At 39.2% G+C, this 19874-nt stretch overlaps 1 protein-coding gene across 1 annotated transcript; it reads right to left on the reverse strand.

Annotated features, from left to right (window-relative positions):
• Positions 1-452: 452 nt before the first annotated feature.
• Positions 453-4803, reverse strand: LOC149172361 (uncharacterized). The gene is made up of 3 exons (XM_089426295.1): positions 4512-4803; positions 755-3633; positions 453-596 (listed from the first exon to the last, which is right to left on the reverse strand). The coding sequence occupies exons 1-3, from the start codon at positions 4801-4803 to the stop codon at positions 453-455; spliced, it is 3315 nt and encodes a 1104-aa protein (XP_089282421.1).
• Positions 4804-19874: the final 15071 nt, after the last annotated feature.

Raw genomic sequence — 19874 nt, forward strand, 5'->3', positions numbered from 1 at the left:
GGTGAGCCGCCGAACACCTGCAGCTCCCCGCCTCCATACTATACCCTCTAATCTTATCGTTGTGATCACTTCTACAGACAGAAAAGTGGTGGTCTCTCGCAGTGCCTTGAACTGAGGTGAAAGAACCAGAGCCACGACTCTCCGTTAAATAGCTATTTTCCATGGAGTTTCCCATAATGCGCTCTCCCCTCCGATGCAGAGTGGAGGTACTTTCATTATTAATTCGAAAGATATCCGCACAAATCACACATCTCCTCCCTGACCTAACATAAATGTTGTTGAATTCCTTCCCATCAAGGTTGAGCCAGTTGTCCCTTCCTCGCAAGCGGACTCTACGGAATCTTTCGTGGCATGAACCATATTGATGGTTTCCAAATTTGTCCTTGTCTTGCCATAATGGTCACCGCCGCATCTGTCTAGTCGTCCAGCTCCCGTGATGAAATCCCATGCTGTTAAACTCCAGGTATACGGTGCCGGAAATAGAAACCATTGCCGGTCAAGCCCGGTCGGTTTCGTGTAAATCTTGCTGTGCCAACTATAAACATCTCGCCTTCAGGTTCGGGCAGTCCACTTCCTGCCAACAACTGTCCCACCCCCTGTCCTGATTGTCCACGCCACAATTCGCTAGGTAGTCTACCAGCCCGTTTGCCTTACGCCTTACCGTATGAAAGACTAAACCTTTCATTCCAGCCATTAGTCCTGCAATATTCTCCGTCACCTTGGCGAGCTACCAGTGTTTTGTGGCTTTGTTCACCTTAGTGCCTCGTTGAATTCTCTTAGCTATTGATATAACCAGTGACGAATCCCCTTCCACAATTACATTGCATTTTCGTAGGGATTTTAAAATTCTCAGACCATGCTCAAGCACTGCAAATTCCATCTCATTATTTGTGCTTTCCCCAAGCGCTATGTAATATATATGCAGAATTTCACCATGCTGGTTACGTAATGCACCTCCAATTCCTGCCATGCCGGGATTACCTCTCAAGGCCCCATCAAAATTCAGCTTCAATCCCCCTTCCGGCAGACGCTGCCATTTGTCGATCTGTGAGGATGGTTGCATTCTGTGTCTCGAAGCTGTGATGCTGGTGGTGGCTTCCAGACGAAAGCATTTCAGAATGCGTAAGTCTTGAGCTGAAGGTTTCTCGTTACATTCCTCTCTGCATTTCGTTTGAATTAACTGTTGAATGTTAGTTAATATATTGTCTTTAGAGAACTCTATGTTCCTGTGTTCGTCTTGAAATATTCTACGGTTACGTTCCTTCCAAATTGACCACAGTAAGAAGCCTGGAACAGACTTCCATATGCTGTTGAATCTTAGTATGTTGGAGAAGTCTTTTTTCCAGTTCAGTATGGTTCTGTGAATGGATTCTCTATCTCGGTCAGAACTGCTGAGAATTCCTTCCATCCAACTCCATAACCGATTAGCCCATTCACATGCATTAAACAGGTGGTTTATAGATTCCTCTTCAACGAGGCACATAAGGCATCTTGAGGGTCCCCTGAAACCTTTCTTGCATAAGTTGTCCCAGGTTAAAGTTTTGTTTCTCATTAGAAGCCAAAGGAAGGTCCTGATTTTCGGCCAGAATAGGTTGTCCCAAACTTTGCTGCACCAGGGCACGGCTTCTACATGTTCTTCCTTTTCTATTATATCCCTAGCTTCTTTTAATGAGAAATTTCCATTACCTTTTAAACCCCATCTCAGCTTATCATCCTCTTCAGTTTTCCGAATCTTTCTTTTGAGGATTCTCTCATTGAGTTGCTGAAAGCTTTCGTTGTTCTCCTCTGTGCTCCCAGGATTTAAATTAATCCAGTCCCTCCAGATCGGATCCCTACTGCTTTGAATCCAATATTGATTAACTCTGTATCTACCCTCGTTTTGACTTATTCGCTTGAGGGTAGATAGCTCTGGGGTATCCAGTTTAGGGAATTGCTGCCAAGCATCTTCCCAGAACATGGCAAGCCTTCCATTGCGAATCTCCCAAAAGCTGTGCTCCTGTACTAAGCTCCTGTTATTCCTGGCATGGTTCCATATTGACGATCCTTCCGGGACTTCCTGTAGTCTTATGAGGTCCTGAGTATCACAGTCTGGAGTGTATTTTTCCTTCCAATGCCTCGCCCAAGGTAAATTGGGTTCTTTAATCCATTTCCACCATATCTTAGCTCCACAGGTTCTGTTGACCACTGAAGGATCTACTAAGTTCAGCCCCCCCATAGATTTTGGCTGGCATAGCTTATTCCACGCCACCAACGCCCATTTCTTCTTATCCCCATTCCCATTCCATAAAAAGGATCTCTGTATGTTTCTCATTTGTTGCAGAATGCCCTTGGGAGCTGGAAGCATAGAAAGTAAATATTGCGGAATTGCTTGCAGAACAGCCTTGGTTAAGATAAGTCTACCCGCCAGGTTTAGGGCTCTGTGCGTCCAGTGCTTGCACTTTTTCTCCATGTTGGCTAGAACCTTCTCCCAGTGAGTTTTCTGCCAAGGTTTCAGAGTCAGGGGAGCCCCTAGATATTTCGAAGGTAGGGAACCAATCCTGAATCCAAGAAGCTGGGACAAGTGAGCTTGAACTGCCGGATGAGTGTTGAAAAATAAAATTGTGGACTTAGAAAAATTAATCTCCATACTAGAGGCTCGGCTAAAGAGATCAAGGATACCCCTATAAGGCACAACCTCCTTCACAGTGGGAGTACCGTGTAACATGGTATCGTCCACAAACTGTTGATGTGTTGTGGCTGGTATCGATCTTAGCGATTGCAGACCTTTTATAGATCCTTCTGCTTTCTTCTTGGCTATGATTCTGCTTAGTCTTTCCATTAGGATAACGAATAGGAAAGGGGATAGACGATCCCCCTGTCTTATTCCCCGCGAAGGAGTAAAAGGAGCTGAGGGAGCACCATTGACAAGGATTGAATATCTTAGAGATTTGATGAGAGCAAGTATCCACTTGATCCAAGCCCTGCAGAAACCAAATGCATCCAAAACAGCTTCAAGGTATCTCCAACTTACTTTGTCATAAGCTTTTGATAAATCTAATTGCATTAGCATTCCTGCTTCTTTTCTCGAATGAAGTGAGTGAATCATCTCCTGCGCTAACAAGATGTTATCTAGAATTTGTCTACCCTCAACGTAACCCGATTGCTCTTCCGAGATGATACCAGGAAGAATCGACTTTAGTCTATTAGCTATGACTTTTGAAATTTTTTTATAGATAACATTACATAAGGCAATAGGTTTGAATTTATCAGGTGTCTTTGCTTCTTCAACCTTAGGAATGAGCGCTAAAAAGGTGGAGTTGATGGATTTTAGAATAGTACCTGAGCGTCTGGAGTCCTCAACTACCTCCCAGACCTCCTGCTTAACAGTGTTCCAACAAGCCTTGTAGAAGTTGATGGTGAATCCATCTGGACCTGGTGCTTTATCGTTAGGCATACTCCTGATTGCCTCCTCCACCTCCTCCAGAGAGATTTCCCTGCTAAGGGCCCAATTCTGATCTGAGGTAATGGATTTAGGAATGGCTGCTGTGAGTTCCTTGATGGCCTCCTCTCTGTTTATAGGCGGTTCCTGTGCAATTGAGCTGAAGTGATCCGAGAGCAGAGCAGATATGTCATTGTGATTCTTTAATATCTCCCCTGCATTGTTTTTAACTCAAGAATCTTGTTAGCACTTCTATGGTCTAGAGCCGACCTGTGAAAAAATTTTGTATTCTGCTCCCCCTCTTTTAGCCACTGGATTCTAGATTTCTGTTTCCAAAGTATCTCTTCTTGTATACATCTTCTGTGCCACTGCTATGAAAGAACTTTTTCCTGCTCAAACGCTTCGACACTGTGGATGCCTGCTGCTCCATCTCTGTGAATCTGTTCCAGTTTGCTCTCTAGAATGGCTTTCTCCTGGAAGATATTTCCAAAAACCATTCTATTCCACTCTTTTATCTTTTCTTTAGTTGCTTTCAGCCTCTTTTGTAGATTAAACATTTTGGAGCCTCTTGCCTCCAAAGGTTCAGACCACCATTTCTCAACCATCTTGAGGAAGTTAGGGTGGTCTAACCAAAATTTTTCAAATCTAAATGGTTTATTCCTTGGAGTACCCTGAACTTCAACAATAAGCGAGATTGGCCAATGATCCGACCCACCACTGGGAAGGATATCTGATTCTGCTGTTATACCATCCATTATTATGCTTTCTGAGATCAAAAATCTATCCAAGCGAGAAGCTATCAACCTCTCTCCCCCCCTTCTGTTGTTCCAGGTAAACATGCCACTCTTGGGGTATATGTCTACCATTTTGACAGTTTCAATGAAACTTGTGAAGGCTTCCGCGTCCCTATTAAGTTTCCTAAGACCCCCTTTTTTTTCCAGAAGGGTGGTTATCATATTGAAATCACCCCCCAGTATACACTTAGACCTTGGATATCTTTCAATAAGTCTGGTTATTGAATTCAAAAAATTTATTTTATCTTCTAATTTCTGAGGACCATAAATGTTGATGCAAAGGAAAGACCCAGAGTTACCTGTGGGTTGAAAATCCACCGCTATGAAGTGTTTGTTCGCCTCAGCTGATAAAATCTGGATTTCCCTTGTATCCCATAGAGTTGCAAGGCCTCCTTCTCGTCCCTGGCTCTCAATCTCTAAAACTTCTAAATTTCTCCCAAGCTTCCTACATAGACTGTTGATGCTAGAGCTGCTACATTTAGTTTCTTGTAAGAACATAATTTCCGGTCTGTATTTCTGGATTTTCCGCTTTAAGATTCTGTGTTTTGCCTGGCTGTTAAGCCCTCTTGCATTCCATGAGATGATCTTCATGTTTAACTAATTTTCATTGGTAGGACGGGAAGGCGCTAAGCGCCTTCATCTTCCCTGAGTTTATCATTATCATGCCTAGCTCCTGTAGAACTTCACCACTAGTTCTACGGCCTCTTCTTTTCTTCTGCTTTGAGCTGGATGATTTCCATAAAAGACTTTTCGAATGGAAGCTATTGCCTTTTACTATACCTAGCTTCCTATTCTGCTTTTCTAATTCTGCTTTTTGCCTTGCTATGAACAGGTCGTTTACCTTCCTGATTTCTTCTTCCGGTGCATTCTCTATTCCTCGGGCCTTCCAGTTCTCAGCAATTACTGGTAGGTTCATCCCCTCCCTGGCTAGCGCCTCTTCCCACTCTTGATCCTCACTTCCGCCATCACTGGTGAGCATGTCAGTTTCTTCTTCCGTCTCCTCTGTTCTCTCCTGCATTTGAACTTCATTGTTGAGGTCCCCTTCATCCGTTCCTTCCCTGGTTGGTTCTTCCTTTTCATCATGCCCTGCATCTGATGTTAGGGTTTTGTGCTTGTCCTCCGAATCTGTTTCAAGATCTAAGATCACAAAAGAGTTGCTGTGGTTGTTTCTGTCTGTATTACCTTTATTATTCTTCCTTCTATTAGCTCTCTGTCTAGACTTAGGTTTTATGAAGGTTTCTTTGTCTTTGTTGGCTTGTGCTGTTTCGGTCTCTACTTCCTTCCTAATCATAGGGAAATCTCTCATCAAATGCCCATGTTCATGACATTTGCGGCACCGGAAGGGAATCTGCTCATAATCTATGGCCTGAAAGTAGTCCTCGTCCCTGTATTCCAGCCAGAGCCCCTCATGCAGTGCCCCGGAAACGTCCATTTCAACACATATTCTGGCGTAAGATGTGTATCTCTTTTGTAATGTTGCTTCCGAGGCCTTGATAAATGTTCCCAACTGGTCACCAATTTGTTTCAAGGCATTTAGACCCCAATAATCTATTGGGAGAGAGAACAAACGAATCCAGACTGGGACTTGAGTGAAAGATTCTTTCTCTGGGGTGAAGTTTGGTTTCCATGGTCGCATGTACAGACCAGCTGAAGCCAAAAAGTATGGACCACCCTCAAAAATTCTATCCTTGTCTTCTAGGTTGGAGAATACAACTGTGAAGAAACCCTTGGCTCCCAAATGAAGCTTAACATCCCCCCTCGGCTTCCATTGTTGTTTGATCCAATGACAAAGAGTCCTTTCAGATGGCCAAATGCCCATAAATTTGCAAATGACAGCATGTTCTGCCATGTGCTCTCTGTATGCCTGAATCTCTGGGTCAGTTATTACTACCCTGAGGTTATTGGTCTTTTTTGGTTTGCAGACCCCATTTGATGAAGAGTATTTATTGGGGCTTGTGCTTGTCTCCCCCTCCTTTTCCGGCTTTCCTTGCCTATTATCTGTTTGCTCCCTGTCTTCTTCAGCTTGTCGCTCCTCATTTTCTGATGATTTAATTATTGAGGCGATTTTGTCTTTAGTTCCTGTCAGGCTTTCACCCACTATGCCTTTGCCTTCCATTGTGCTATCTCGCTTGTCAGTTTCCCCTTGTATTTTCTCCTTATTCCTCCTGTCGTTCTGCTTGTTATTGTCAAGCACAGAAATCCTGACCCCTTCCTTCTTACTTTGCCTCTGCTTCTGCATGAATATCTGTTTGAAAGTAGGGGTCCCACTGGACCCCTCTGCCCCCATCCGGTCGGTCAGCTCTTGACCTTTTCGATACAGTGCTGCGAAATGAGAGATAACCACTTCCAGCCCTGCAATGGTATCATCACATTGGAATATTCTTGTTGCCATATTTCAACACTCCCTCTCAACAAGAAAGGGATTATCTGCCACCCCGATCCTGTCTCTATGGAACTCTAATTTACACTTTGACAATGCCTTTGTCAAAATGTCAACATCTTGCTCCTCTGTCGAAATATACTGTAGCAACATGATCCTCTCGACCTGTGAAAAACCACGGGCAACAAATCTTGCCTTATGCTTCTCCACACTACCATCAGCAGCTTGCTTCACCTTGTAAAGCCAACGAGAACTCACAACTGACTTGTTCTCCGGTCTCGGAACCACGTCCCAAACACTGTTATGAACTATGGAGTCATACCCTCCACCATAGCATCAACCCAAATCGGCTGCTTGACTACTTCCTCAAAGGAAGATGGCTTGGTCTCAACACATTCCCCAATAAGGGCCATGTATCCAGTGTACTTCTCAGGTGACCTCCTCTGTCTGTGCTGAGAAGATGGTGTTCCCACATTCTCTCTCGCATCCTATAACAATCTGTCAGCTTCTCTTGTGTGCTTCCATCCATCTCTGGAAGACTCTGCTTGAGTGGATGTCTCCACTCCTGGAACCTCTGCATGCGGCTGCTCCGCATCAGTTTGAGGCTCCTCCTCCTTAGGAATCAACAGTTCCTCCACAAGCTGTAGTTGGAGCTCCCTCTCAAGGGAAACTCGCATGGCCTTCTGCTCATCAAACTTGATATCTCTGTGAACCATTTTCCTCTGAGTGGTAGGCAAGTACCCCCGATAGTTGTGAGGTGCATGAATGTACCCCATAAATATCCCCAACTCTGTTGTCGGCTCAAGCTTCTTCCATGCATCCTTTGTCACATGGAAATATACTGCTGAACCAAAGATCCTGAAGTGACCCACATCTAGTCTCTTACCGGAGCAAGCTTCCTCTGGTGTCTTCATCCCAAGTATGCGATGCAGACTTCTATTCTGCAAATAGACCTTTGTATTGCATGCCTCGGCCCACAAGTGAAGTGGTAGGCCTTGGTCATGCATCATTGCCTGTGCTGCCCCTACAATAGTTTTTTTCTTCCTCTCAGCCACCCCATTCTGCTGTGGGTTATGAGGTACTGTCAACTCTCTTTTAATTCCTTCCACTGCACAAAAGTCCTTAAACTCTTGAGAGACATATTCTCCACCATTGTCGCTTCTCAAGGCCTTGATCTTCTTCCTTGACTCTTTCTTTGATCTAGGTGTATATTGGTGGCCACTTGCCAATTCTATTTGGACTCCCACCATTTCTTCTTTCAGTTTTTCAATTTCCTTAATTGTAGCACAGTTTGCTGTTTTTAGCAGTTTTTTGGGTCCTAAACTTTCAGAGCGATTTTGAGGCCCTAAACGACGTTTTTTTGGAAATATACTTCCAACGAATATTTTTATAAAATCGTCTTTTCCATCATAGTCCTCAGAGAGATCTTTCCAAAGGGTTATCATGCGCGTCAAACGGAGATAATATGACCAAGTCACGACCCCGAGAAGTTGGTTGTCCAACTCACCCCAACGGGGCCCATAAACTCTTGGTATTACATCTCCTCGGGTTAGGGTTTTGGTTGTTTAGGGTTTGCTCTTATTGTTCAATAATAAAAATGCCCTTGAGCCTCATTGTAAGGATTTCAAAGGCATGTATTCGCCACATCTCTTCTCAGAGATAAGTTACCATCGCCCTAGCTGCTTTATTTCCATTCCTGTTTGTAAGCATATTTCAATATTTTACATTAATGAAATGAAGTATTATTCTCACTGCATCTTTGTGTTTATGGTTATATATGTAATTTGCTACGTTCCTATTTAAATCCGAATCATTCTTGACCAAAGCTTTGAACTCACAAAACTTTGTGAAAGTTTGGTCCTTTTGCATGAAATAAATCCAGTATTTACGAGAATAGTCATCAATGAAAATCACATAATACCTTTGCGTCGTTGTGGATGCCATCGAGAGTGGTCCACACAAATTAGTATCAACTCGCTCTAAGAGAGCCTCTGCTCGACTGTCTCGATCATGAAAGAAAGACTTGGTGTACTTTCCCAAGGTACAACCTTTGCATGTGTCAACCTGCTCAAGTTTACCTTTGGGAAGTCCTGTAGATATCTGATGCATTATCTTCAAAGCCCCATGATGCAAATCGCCCAACCACCTATGCCACAACTTGCCAATGTCTTAGCTTTGCACTAATTCTACTTTCGTACTCAATGATGCACAATCATCTACCTCTAGTTTATAGAGATTCTTCACCCGAATCCCTATCCTCTTGGTCTGACCCATGGCTATGTGTCTTAGGAATGCCTTTCCTTTATTGAAGACAACATTGTAGCCTTTGTCCTCCAACATCACGACCGATACCAAGTTCTTCTTCAGTCTAGGCACATACATCACATCTGTCAACGTGAGAGGAGCTCCATGCTCCCTCTGAAAAGCAACCATGCCCACTCCTGAAACACTATAACTTCTGTCATCACCCATCTCTATGCGCATCTTAAGGTCTTTCTCCTCCAAGGCATTGAATAAATTTTTATCACAGGTCATGTGGAATGAGGCTCCACTGTCAAGATATCAGACACAACCCATCATCGATGACACCATGCATGCAATGAGGGTAAAGTCCATTTCGAACTGAGAGGCTCATGCCTCACCTTCTGATCCTTCCGAGGATCCCTTCTTGGACTTATTCGATGGTAAATTAGTCACATAATGTCCCATCTTGTGACAATTAAAGCATCTTAATTTAGACATGTCACCCCTCTTCGCTCCATGAGAAGAATTCGATTTGAAATGGGAAGCCTTCCCCTTCCCTTTCCTTGCCTTACTTGCTAAGGCCAAATTTTCTTCATCGTCATTCTTGGATGAAGAACCATCTCGTGTTCTCCTCCTGATCTCCTCCTGCATAAGATCCAACCACAGTCGTTCCCAATCCGATAGTTTGTCCCTTCCATTCACAAAGTCCTAGTAGCTATTCCAACTCTTTGGAAGGCCAAGGAGAGCAAGGCTCACAATATCATCATCGGCAGTAGTTATTCCCACACTGCCAAGCTCATCTCTGCAGGTGGTGAGCTTGTTCAGATATGTGGAAATAATATCACCCTTCTCCATCTTGATTCTTCAAAGCTTATCCTTGAGCACCAATTTCCTCTGGTCGCTACTGTTCTGGTAGAGGTCCTTCAATGTCTTCCACATTGAAAATGGAGTATGCTTCCCATGGAGACTCGAGAAAATATGGTCTCGAACTCCCTCAAGGATGATCCGTCTCACCTTCACCACACACTTCTTCCACTCAACCAACTCTTGTGCATTAGTTGAAGCTGGCTTTGGGATTTCTTGATCAATGAATTCCTTCAAGCCATTGTCTTCTAATACAGCCTCCATTCTATCTTTCCATGCTATGTAATTTGAGCTACCTTCCAAGGCATACTCGAGTCTCAAGCCATAGAACACCATTGGCCAACCTTGAAGTATGATATGAATTTGATTTTCACCTGCAACCCCGAACTTCAAGCTTCGAATTCTCTTCTCAGTATATTGTTCACAGCTATGATACCATGTAGAAAATCTGTGATAGGTTAACCCGATAATGAAATATAAATCAAAGCAGAATACTATAACCTACTTCAACTATCAATTTGTGGAAGCTTAAAGATCAAGCTGAACAATATAACCGGAAGTAGAAGAATCAATGGCATAATACACATGAAAATACTTAGGGGAAAGTCTCAGATAAAACCCCACACTATTGTATTATCATACATGGTGGAAATACATAGGAATTATACAAAGCCTTAGCTCTCACAGCTAGCCAGCTCTCAGTACAATCCTCGCAGATGCTCACAGGAAATCTTGGCTTCTCTCGAGCCTTCCTCTCTGCCCTCCAAGCTCCTATTTCCTTGCATTGTTCCTTGTGGATGATTTTCCTATTACCAAGTGGAAAACCAATCCTTCAAAACTGCGGAATCCTCAAGGATAAATCATTGACTGCATGCATGAGTTTTCTCCATGAGAAAACACATGCAACTGATAGTACATTGCCCTTAAACATTAATCGCAACTGGGTCTTTCTTAGAATAGACATGCATGAGTTTCTGATGAGGGAATATTCAGTTAACTGGAGTAGCACTAGTTGAGTGCATTAATGCATCAACTGACTGTTAACTCACTATTAGTTCCTCAAACAGTTTGGAACTAATTTAACTGGATTTAACTCAGTAAACTAAGTTAACTAATTACAACTCAAATATAACCCAATCTTATCTCCTTAATTTAAGGGATTAATCTTTCATGACTTCAGAAAGACTTCTAACTCGAATTTCTCCAACTAATTAATTTAAAATTAATTAATTAATTATTTCCAAGTGGCTATTAAGACTAAATTCGATTTTAATTCACAATTTAATTCAAGCACAAATTAAATTGGAATATTCTTGTTGCCATATTTCAACAAGATCCTCTACATTTATAAATTGTCAACCATCTTCATAAGATTAAATATATTTTGTTGGGCTATAAACATTGTTTACTTGCATGTTTCCTTTGTTTGAGTGGCTTTATTCCTTTGTACATGTGGAAATTATCTAATTGATGGGAATAAACTAACATGTAATGTCCAACCAGAGATTAAACGATTAGGTAAAATTGAAGAGACCGATTTAAGCAAAAATAGATTTTCGAGAATGATTGCCATGTAGATAAGCAATCGTAGTGCTCTGACGTACATTAATATCAGTGCAAATAGGTTGTATGGTAATGTTTCGTCAGATATAGTCCATCCGGGTAAAATTGAACATATCGATTTCAACAAGAACATGATTTCTGGTAAGATTCCTAAGGAGATAAGCAAATTCAATGCTCTGACATACATTGATCTCAGCTCAAACAAGAATTTTGGTATGATTCATAGGGAAATTGGTAATTGTGTTTCTTTGAGACACATTGATCTTATCCCTAACGAATTCAACTGTCCCATCCCACTGGAAATCACAAGGATGCCCAATCTAAACTCTTTAAAAATATCAGGAAACAAATTGTCTCGGGAAGTTCCCTTAGACATTGGTGATTTGAGCCAGATTGAAATTGTCCACTTCATGGATCTGATCTATGACTAGGAAAAGAAGTGTGAAGTTCTCAAGAGGCTAGAAAATCCTAGCAAAGTAAGGAAGAAAGTCTTGAAGGATTCAAAAGTCTAATTTTTTTTGTCATCTTCAACTCACACATGCGAGGAGCCTAGGATTTCTGGGCTTACCTTAGGATCGAAATTTTAGGAAGGTGTTGTGACTTGTCTTGGAGGTCACAAGGGCTAGAAGAGCTTTGTTCATGGAAGATTTTTGTCTCACTCTCCTTGTGGTATTGGTTGGTTGACTTGGTCTTGATGGAAACCATAGTTTTGTCTTTGGTCTTGGAATTATCCTTTGAATTGGTTCTATGAGAAGAGAAGTTCTTGCACGTTTTTCCCCTTGAAAGGGTTTTTCCCTAACTTGGAGCCTATATCTTGTGTTCATGTGATCTTTATTATTTTTGGAATTTATTTTTATGATGAGAACATAATCATAAATAATGAGAAGAAGAACTTAATGTCACAAGGAAAAGATAAATTAAATTTTTTCCATAATCTGTTTTACAACATGGTATCAAAGCGAAGGTCAAGGCATAGGAAGCTGGAAGATCAATGTTCAAAAGGTCTCTTGTATCTCTTTTTGTGACTATCTTGTGGGTTGAAGAGATTAGGAGCACAGTCGAATAGGTGAAGATCAAATCTGAATTGTTGGTGTATGATTTCAAGTAGTATTTTCTCTTTTTTCTAAAGGCCCACCTCTATAGATTGATTGCAAAAATGTCAAGCCCTATACAATATCTAGAAGGGATACCGAGAAGCCCAACTCAGGGTTAGAAAATAGCCCAAGTTGTAACGTATGGGAACAAAATAAAATGGAGGCGTTCTTTGGCATATCTTTGAGGAATATAGGAAGACCATTCAAGGTCATAATGCTTTGTTTTTTTATAAATATAGGTCGAGACTTTAATAGTGAATTAGTCTTGTACATGAGACAAAGGGCCTTGAAAATGTTGAAAAGGTTCACCCTAGACAACCTTGTCATCATTTTCCAGAGGTATGAAAGCTAGGGTAAGAGGCCTAATTTAAGCCAAGGGTCTTGTAAGGAAGGATGAAGAGCTTGCAAAGAAATTTTAAGATCTGTAATCACCTTTTTGAGAGGATGAATTGAATTTCAGTAGGGTAGAAATAATCATTTTAGCCAGGAATCACCTAGTAGAAGAACCTAGGCCAAATTGTGTTGAAAGCCTTATAATTATATTCTAAAAGAATATACAATAAATATGAGAAACCCTAACTAGAATTTCGAATGAAAAATATTCAGTAGTCTAGAAGCATCCCTCCATCCAATGAAGAAGATTCCTTGAATACAAGATAAAACCGCAAATTGAAAAAGCATTTTCATTCTAGTTGCAAGACTTTATTGTGAATATGAGAATCCCTAGTGTGAGGGACGATATTCATAAGTACCTATTCCATATGAAGGATCTTTACAAGTATTGGTTGAAGCAATATGTTATAATGGAGTTTTGGCATTTCCCTTAAAGGCGGTGTTGATGGGAATATCGTGGTAGTAACAATGCCTTAGATAGTGAGATCAAGAAGAAGGCTTTGAAACAACCTCCAGTGATTATGGAAGACAAAGGTATGTATTCCTTGAGGTAATTAGATTTCTAAGTATAGTATTTGTAAAGGGCCTGCATAAAATGTATTAGGTTTTTTATGCATATTTAATTCTAGGGTTTGTATACTTCATCTTGTTGAAGGTTTTTGGTATCTAGGGATTGCAAACCCTAGATGGTGCTTGGATTAGAAAAACCCTAATTATGTGGAAACCCTAATCCTATTCTAATTGTTCCCTCATTGAAACCCTAACTCTTGACTTTTAGGGTTTGTGGATAATCTAGGGTATATGGTAATCTTGAGCAAGGGTGGAATTGAAATCTAGGATATGACATCAAAACCCTAGGGATGATCTTTCTATGAGAAATATCAAAAGAATTTAGGGTTTGTGTGTAATAATCCTAGGAGAGTACCCTCTCTGAAAATCATGAAACCCTATGTCATTATCATGCTCTTGTATTTTTATTTTTCTTGTTCATACTTGTCGGTGAATGTTGTAGGTACATAATGAAGGAAGGGGTATCAAAGCAGTCCCTGTGCTTGTTAATAATAAGCATGACGGAGGGATGGAATTAAAATGACCCTAAAGGAACTAATTACTAAAGGAGTATCATGCATCTTGATCTAGTATGACATCATAGGTAGAAGCATGTGATAGCAACATATTTAAAGTCTACTTGTTTGAATTGCTTGGAATCATCTAGTCCTTTAAAGAATGAAAATCTTTGGGACCATTTTGCATACGTTTTCATCCATACATTATCAAAAATTATGTCATAGGAAGTCATTTTTCTAAGGTGGATCATCATGATCATGTAAGATTCATCATCTTGGAAGCCTCTTGAAAGAAGAATTATGACAAGACTAGTATATGAAAAGGATGAAGGAATGCAATTGGTCAAGTTGAAGGCTCATTGTGAAATACATATAGCTAGATGATTGTGTGAAAGATTAGGAATGCATGTTTAAAAGTAACCATTGGGAAGGATTCATATAATCCTATAAGAAAGGTTAGTCACATACATAGTGAATCTTTCAATTGATTATATCTAAGTAGATGAATTTGACTTACTCTAGAATGGATAGAATGTTAAGAATTTCTCACTAGAATATATTTACTAATGATCAACATCAAGTACAATCTCTGAAAGAAACTTGGTAATCAAGTTTGATGCTTGGGCACCCTAATGCATGAAGGAATATTCATGTGGTGATGGACCTTAAAGATGTTGATGAGGAGAATTTAGTCACGATGAGGTAAGTCTAATGTTATAATTATTGTTGGTTATCTCATTAACAGATTGTTTTGATACCTAGAAAGATGTTGCATATGTACATAATGACAATTGAGGCAAGTTTGATTGTATGAAAAATGTTGAGGGAAAGCTCAACATGTGGTAACTGGTAACTATGAAGACAAGATGTACTCATCTTGGGATTGCAAGGTATCAGTGTGAGAAGATAACCTGAATGTAAAAGTTCATACTACAAGAAGGAAGTTCACTTTCACAAGGAAGCTATGATCAACTTAAGTTTTAGGAAGGCTCAATAGAATTCCTTCATTAAAGACAAAATGAAAATGATGTGCAAGATGGATGACCTAGAACCTGCGATAAGATTGAAGAATATGGCTATGTGACACCTCAAAATAAATCAGGGTCGATACAATGAGATGCGAAGAAAAGAGGGAGCCAGATAGTTATGAAGAATTGGTAGTTGATACTCTTAAGAAGACAAGCTAGAAATCATGTGGATATGACTTCTCAATTAGAAAGAAAGTCAGGAATTTCCTATAGATTTAAGAGGGAGTGAATAATTCTCCTTGTATAGAAGTAAGGATCTATTCTCAATTTAAAAATAGGGATATCCTCTCTAGTTGAAAGGGAGTGATTTTGGACATAGCATGTACTTCTTGTCTTCATGTGTCAAGAACTTGACTAGGACTAATATCCATAAGTCTAAGTGAAGGCCTTGGAGAGAGGATGGTAGCATGGAAAATTTTTGGGGCTAATGTTCACTGAGTGGGCTAATTTTCCATGATTTTTCCACAAAAACGATTCACCAATTTCCATTTTTTATAAAAGACAATTTGTCCAAGTTTTAGAATATAAGATTATTTTACCTTAAAAATCGCCAACATTATATAGAGACTATATATAAAATCATTATAAATTTGAATAATTTTACAAATATATCAATAAATTTTTTATAGTTTGCATATTATGGATTAGTGAGATTCGCCAACGTTTTTAAACTTCAATAAAATTTTCCATCATTAAAATTTTCCTTGGATGGTAGAGGATTGGATAAGAATTTGTGGTTTCCTTGAGGATAGAACATCCAAGAAAGGAAATAAACCAACACTCTTTGAGTATGTGAAAGGCATCCAAAATAAGAGTGAGCGAAGAGGACCGATATTCTTTGAGGATTTAGGGCCAAGAATCCAAGATAAGAATAGACCTAAAAGGACATGCCTTTTGAACATATGGATGGGGTATGTGCCTTGTATATGTAGTGCAGTATCACATGTAAAGCCTTCCAACATAATTCTCTTGAATGAAGTAGAGCTTGTCTAGTTAGACCTCAAAGACAATGTTGGTTGATCATAACTTTGATGCTTACAGATGGCTTATCAATCCAATTCTTCTTATGAGAACTTTTCAAAGGGATTATTTTTCTTGTATCGTTTGGACAATTATGAATACCTCCCTAGTTATGAGGGAGTGTTGAAGAATGTAACTAGTTTCAATCTTCATAATTGGCATTTGACTCATGTCTTGATGTAATTCATATGTATTGATCAAAAGAAGATAGAAAAATGTAAGAGAAAAATTATTTATGAAGTGGGGTTCATGCTTATGTCTTTGGTCTCTAGGTCAAGTATCCATTGAATGTTTCTAGGTTTTTTTCACGAGTCATGTTCATTGTAATATTGTAAAAGACCCATTTGGACACTTTTCTCAAAGGAAGAAATATTTGTATTGTATTTGGAAGTGTCTAGAAGGGCTCCCTAGACCAAGTTGGCTAACCAAGAAGATGTCGGCCTAAAGAGGGCTATTCAATCCTCTTGGAAGGTTATAAAAGGATGGAACCTCAACCTCATTAGACACACATGAAGCACATAAATCATGGATCTGATCTGTGACTAGGAAAAGAAGTGTGAAGTTCTCAAGTGGCTAGAAAATCGTAGCGAAGCAAGGAAGCAAGTCTTGAAGGTTTCAAAATTTTGATCTTTTTTGTCATCTACAATGCACATATGCAAGGAGTCTAGGGTTTCTGGTCTTATCTCAGGATAAAAGTTTGAAGAAGGTGTTGTGGCTTGTTTTGGAGGTCGAAAGGGCTAGAAGAGCCTAGTTCATGGAAGATTTTTATCTCGCTCTCCTTGTGGTATTGTCTAGTTGACTCGGGCTTAATGGGAACCCTAGTTTGGTCTTTGGTATTGGAAGACTCTTTTGAATTGATTTTATTAGAAGATAATTTCTTGCAGGCTTCCCCTTGGAGAGGTTTTTCCCTGGCTTGGATCCTATATCTTGTGTTCATGTAATCTTTATTTTTTTTGGCATTTATTTGATGATGAGAACATAAGCATGGATAAAAAGAAGAAGAAATTAATGGCACAAGGAAAATATAAATTGAAACATTGCCCTAATCAATTTTACAACAATTTGAAGCCATCAACTAGCTCAAAGAGCTCCGTTGGCCAGAAAAAAAAGGTTCACAACATACGAACTCAAGGAAATTGACTGATGTTTAACATTAATTATGTCGGCTATCAATGGTTAGAAGTGTTCCCATGAATATGACCATTCAGATAGCGAGAAATACGTGGTGATCCCGACTGAATCGGTAGCTATGGAGTTGTATCAGAAGAACGGGGAAACAAATAGATCTTTAGCTATTATAGATAATACTGAAGGATGGATTGATATATATAAGCGAGGGGAAAAAATAAAAATCCATGTATCACCCTGGTATATCATATCAAGAAATGAAAGAGTCTAATCTAACTATTTCTAGTTTATCAATGTATTTTTTTTTTAATTACACTGAAGGTGTCTCTTTTTGAAATTGGTTAGGCTAGGCATTCGTCTACCCTTTTCATCTCTATTTGACACTTGTCCATCTGTTGTTTTTCCCATTAAGTGATATTTATTCAAAATTTTATTAGAATCCTTATTATCATCGCCATTGAGTGTGAACTCTGCCAAGGTAAAGGATTTTCATGTACGATCTTCCCACAGAATTAAACCCATATATCTTCAAAGAGTGTGAGTTCGAGCTCACGACAGTGTTGGAACTCTACTCACGCGCGAAAAACTATGGATTCAACCTACTGTATAATAGCTCCCTAGGTGACGACTGGTTCCACATGGATACATACATGTTGCAGACCATATTTCATGAGACGATTAAACAATATAGTTGACTCACTCCAAACCCTACCATGGTCGAGGCCGTGTTTGTGCCCTACTATGTTGGCTTCGACGCTCTCAGATATATATATCCACAAGAGGAATCAGATTCAGAGTCCAGACCCCTCGATCACTGGAATTTTGTAGGCTCAACATTTTCCCCAATTAACCTGATTGTGGGAAAAATGATCTGAAAATTGTCCACAAAAATGCAGAAAGACTGCTATCAATTTTCGATTATGTGTACTTATTTTCCACGTGCTTCGATAATAAACCCGTGATTAATTACATTCTTATCGTGGATCATGCTACAAATAATCAAATAAGTCCTTTACAAATATGGTATGTAGAGGCTGAGATGAATGTGGTAACTCTCAATTTCTATCCTTGTAGATTTCTTCTGCTTTAGTTGCTACATTTTCCATAAATAATTCCTTGGTTGACAACATCTCTGTTGTTTGGGCCATCGTGATTTTACTTTATGTTTGACACTTATCAAAGCCATCAATCATGATGTTTGATTCGTTTTGTGGGATTTGGCTCATATTGTTGTCGCCATCCCCTCTAATGTTGGTTGGTGCAACCACATTTTGCCTAACCGCCCCCAGACTAGTACTGTACCTATAATGTTTTATCAACCCAGTAATCATGTTAAGAAAATGTTTCTCTAAACTCCTCGAGAGTGAAATATCAACACCACCTCTTACATTTTCAAGTTTTGATTTTCTCACTATTTCAGCCAATTTTGTACGCAACTGACCCTCCTGAAAAATCAGTCCCACTATTCTCTTCTCCAGCTAACTTTTCATTTGTTCTGTTAATTTATCCTTCGATATTGTTATTGTATAATATGTAATTAGTTTTACATTCCGTTTTTACGGTTAATAAGTTACTGAGACACAATTGTCTCGTATCTAGATTGTACATGTATAAATAATTAATTTTATCATTAATATGATTCTCTTTCATTGTGCTCTTTATTTGGGCTTATACAGTGGTATCAAAGCCCCATTGAGTTTTCTATGGCGTAAATGAGACATAGAGCATGAAGGTTGTGAGGATAACTGAATGTAGAAGGTTAGCCCAGTGGGATACCCAAACTATTGACTCTTTGTAATTTTTATAACTTTTTGTCATAATGAAAGACGGTTGGAGAAATTCAGTGGTATAAAGTTTTTTTTTTTAACATATCCTTGGAAGTTAGAATACATATTGGAGTTTTTAGTACTTGTTGTTCTCAATAAAAAATTCCAATACTGAGTCGAATACCAATAATTGCTGGATTTTTTGCTAAAAGTCTAAGTTCCATACATCCAAGGGCCACTTGTTGTTTCAATTTTGGGAGGCTTTATTTGCATTTACTGCATCAAAGGGGAGTTTAATTACAGTGAAATTTCTATAGTAAACAAGAGTTTAATCACAGTAAAAGTTCTGAAGGATAGTATTTTCATTTACTACGTTAAACAAGATTTTAATCATAGTAAAATTTCTAAAGGATAGTATTTTCATTTAGGACAGTAAATTGGAGTTTAATCACAGTAAAATTTTAAGAGGCCATTGATAAAATAAAATATTTGGAGGATAATAATATTTGAACCTAGCTATTTTCTAGACTATTTTTGAAACTTACCATTAAACCACAAAGCCAACTTTGTTTGAAACAAGAGGAGAAACAAATTTATATCTTTTCAAAAGTATTGCATATATTTTGAATCTGAAAGGATTTGAAGAATATTTGGCTGCATAACAATTATGACTTCAATAGTTTCCATAGTTGGAGTTGTTCTTAATGGAAAGGAAAAGTATTAAGAGTGGTTTAGAAATCTTAAAAGTGCCCTTTTTTTTAATGATTTGTGGGAAGTTTGTCAAGGCAAGAAGGATAGTGATGGAAATGAAATTTCACCGGAGCCGCCTGATAATGAGAAGCAGCATGCAATTTGGGAGACAAAAGACTAAAAGGCATATGCATTAATAACTGCATTGGTGAAAGAAGAGGTAAGTCGGTATATCGTTTCCTATGATACTGCATTCAAAGTTTTAAAGAAGTTGAAAGAACAATATGATTCGCACTCAGAACTTGAAATTATTCAGTTGTTAAAGTTGTTTAATTTGGAGATGAAGGATAATGATCCTTTGAAGAGTGCCTCTGAAATAAAATCCATTTTTCATGATATAGAAGAAACTAGAATTAAAGTAGATT

This window comes from Pinus tabuliformis, chromosome 4_2, assembly GCF_031772625.1.
Source record: "Pinus tabuliformis cultivar Carrire ecotype Pingquan chromosome 4_2, CPIR1, whole genome shotgun sequence".
Taxonomy (NCBI): Eukaryota; Viridiplantae; Streptophyta; class Pinopsida; order Pinales; family Pinaceae; genus Pinus; species Pinus tabuliformis.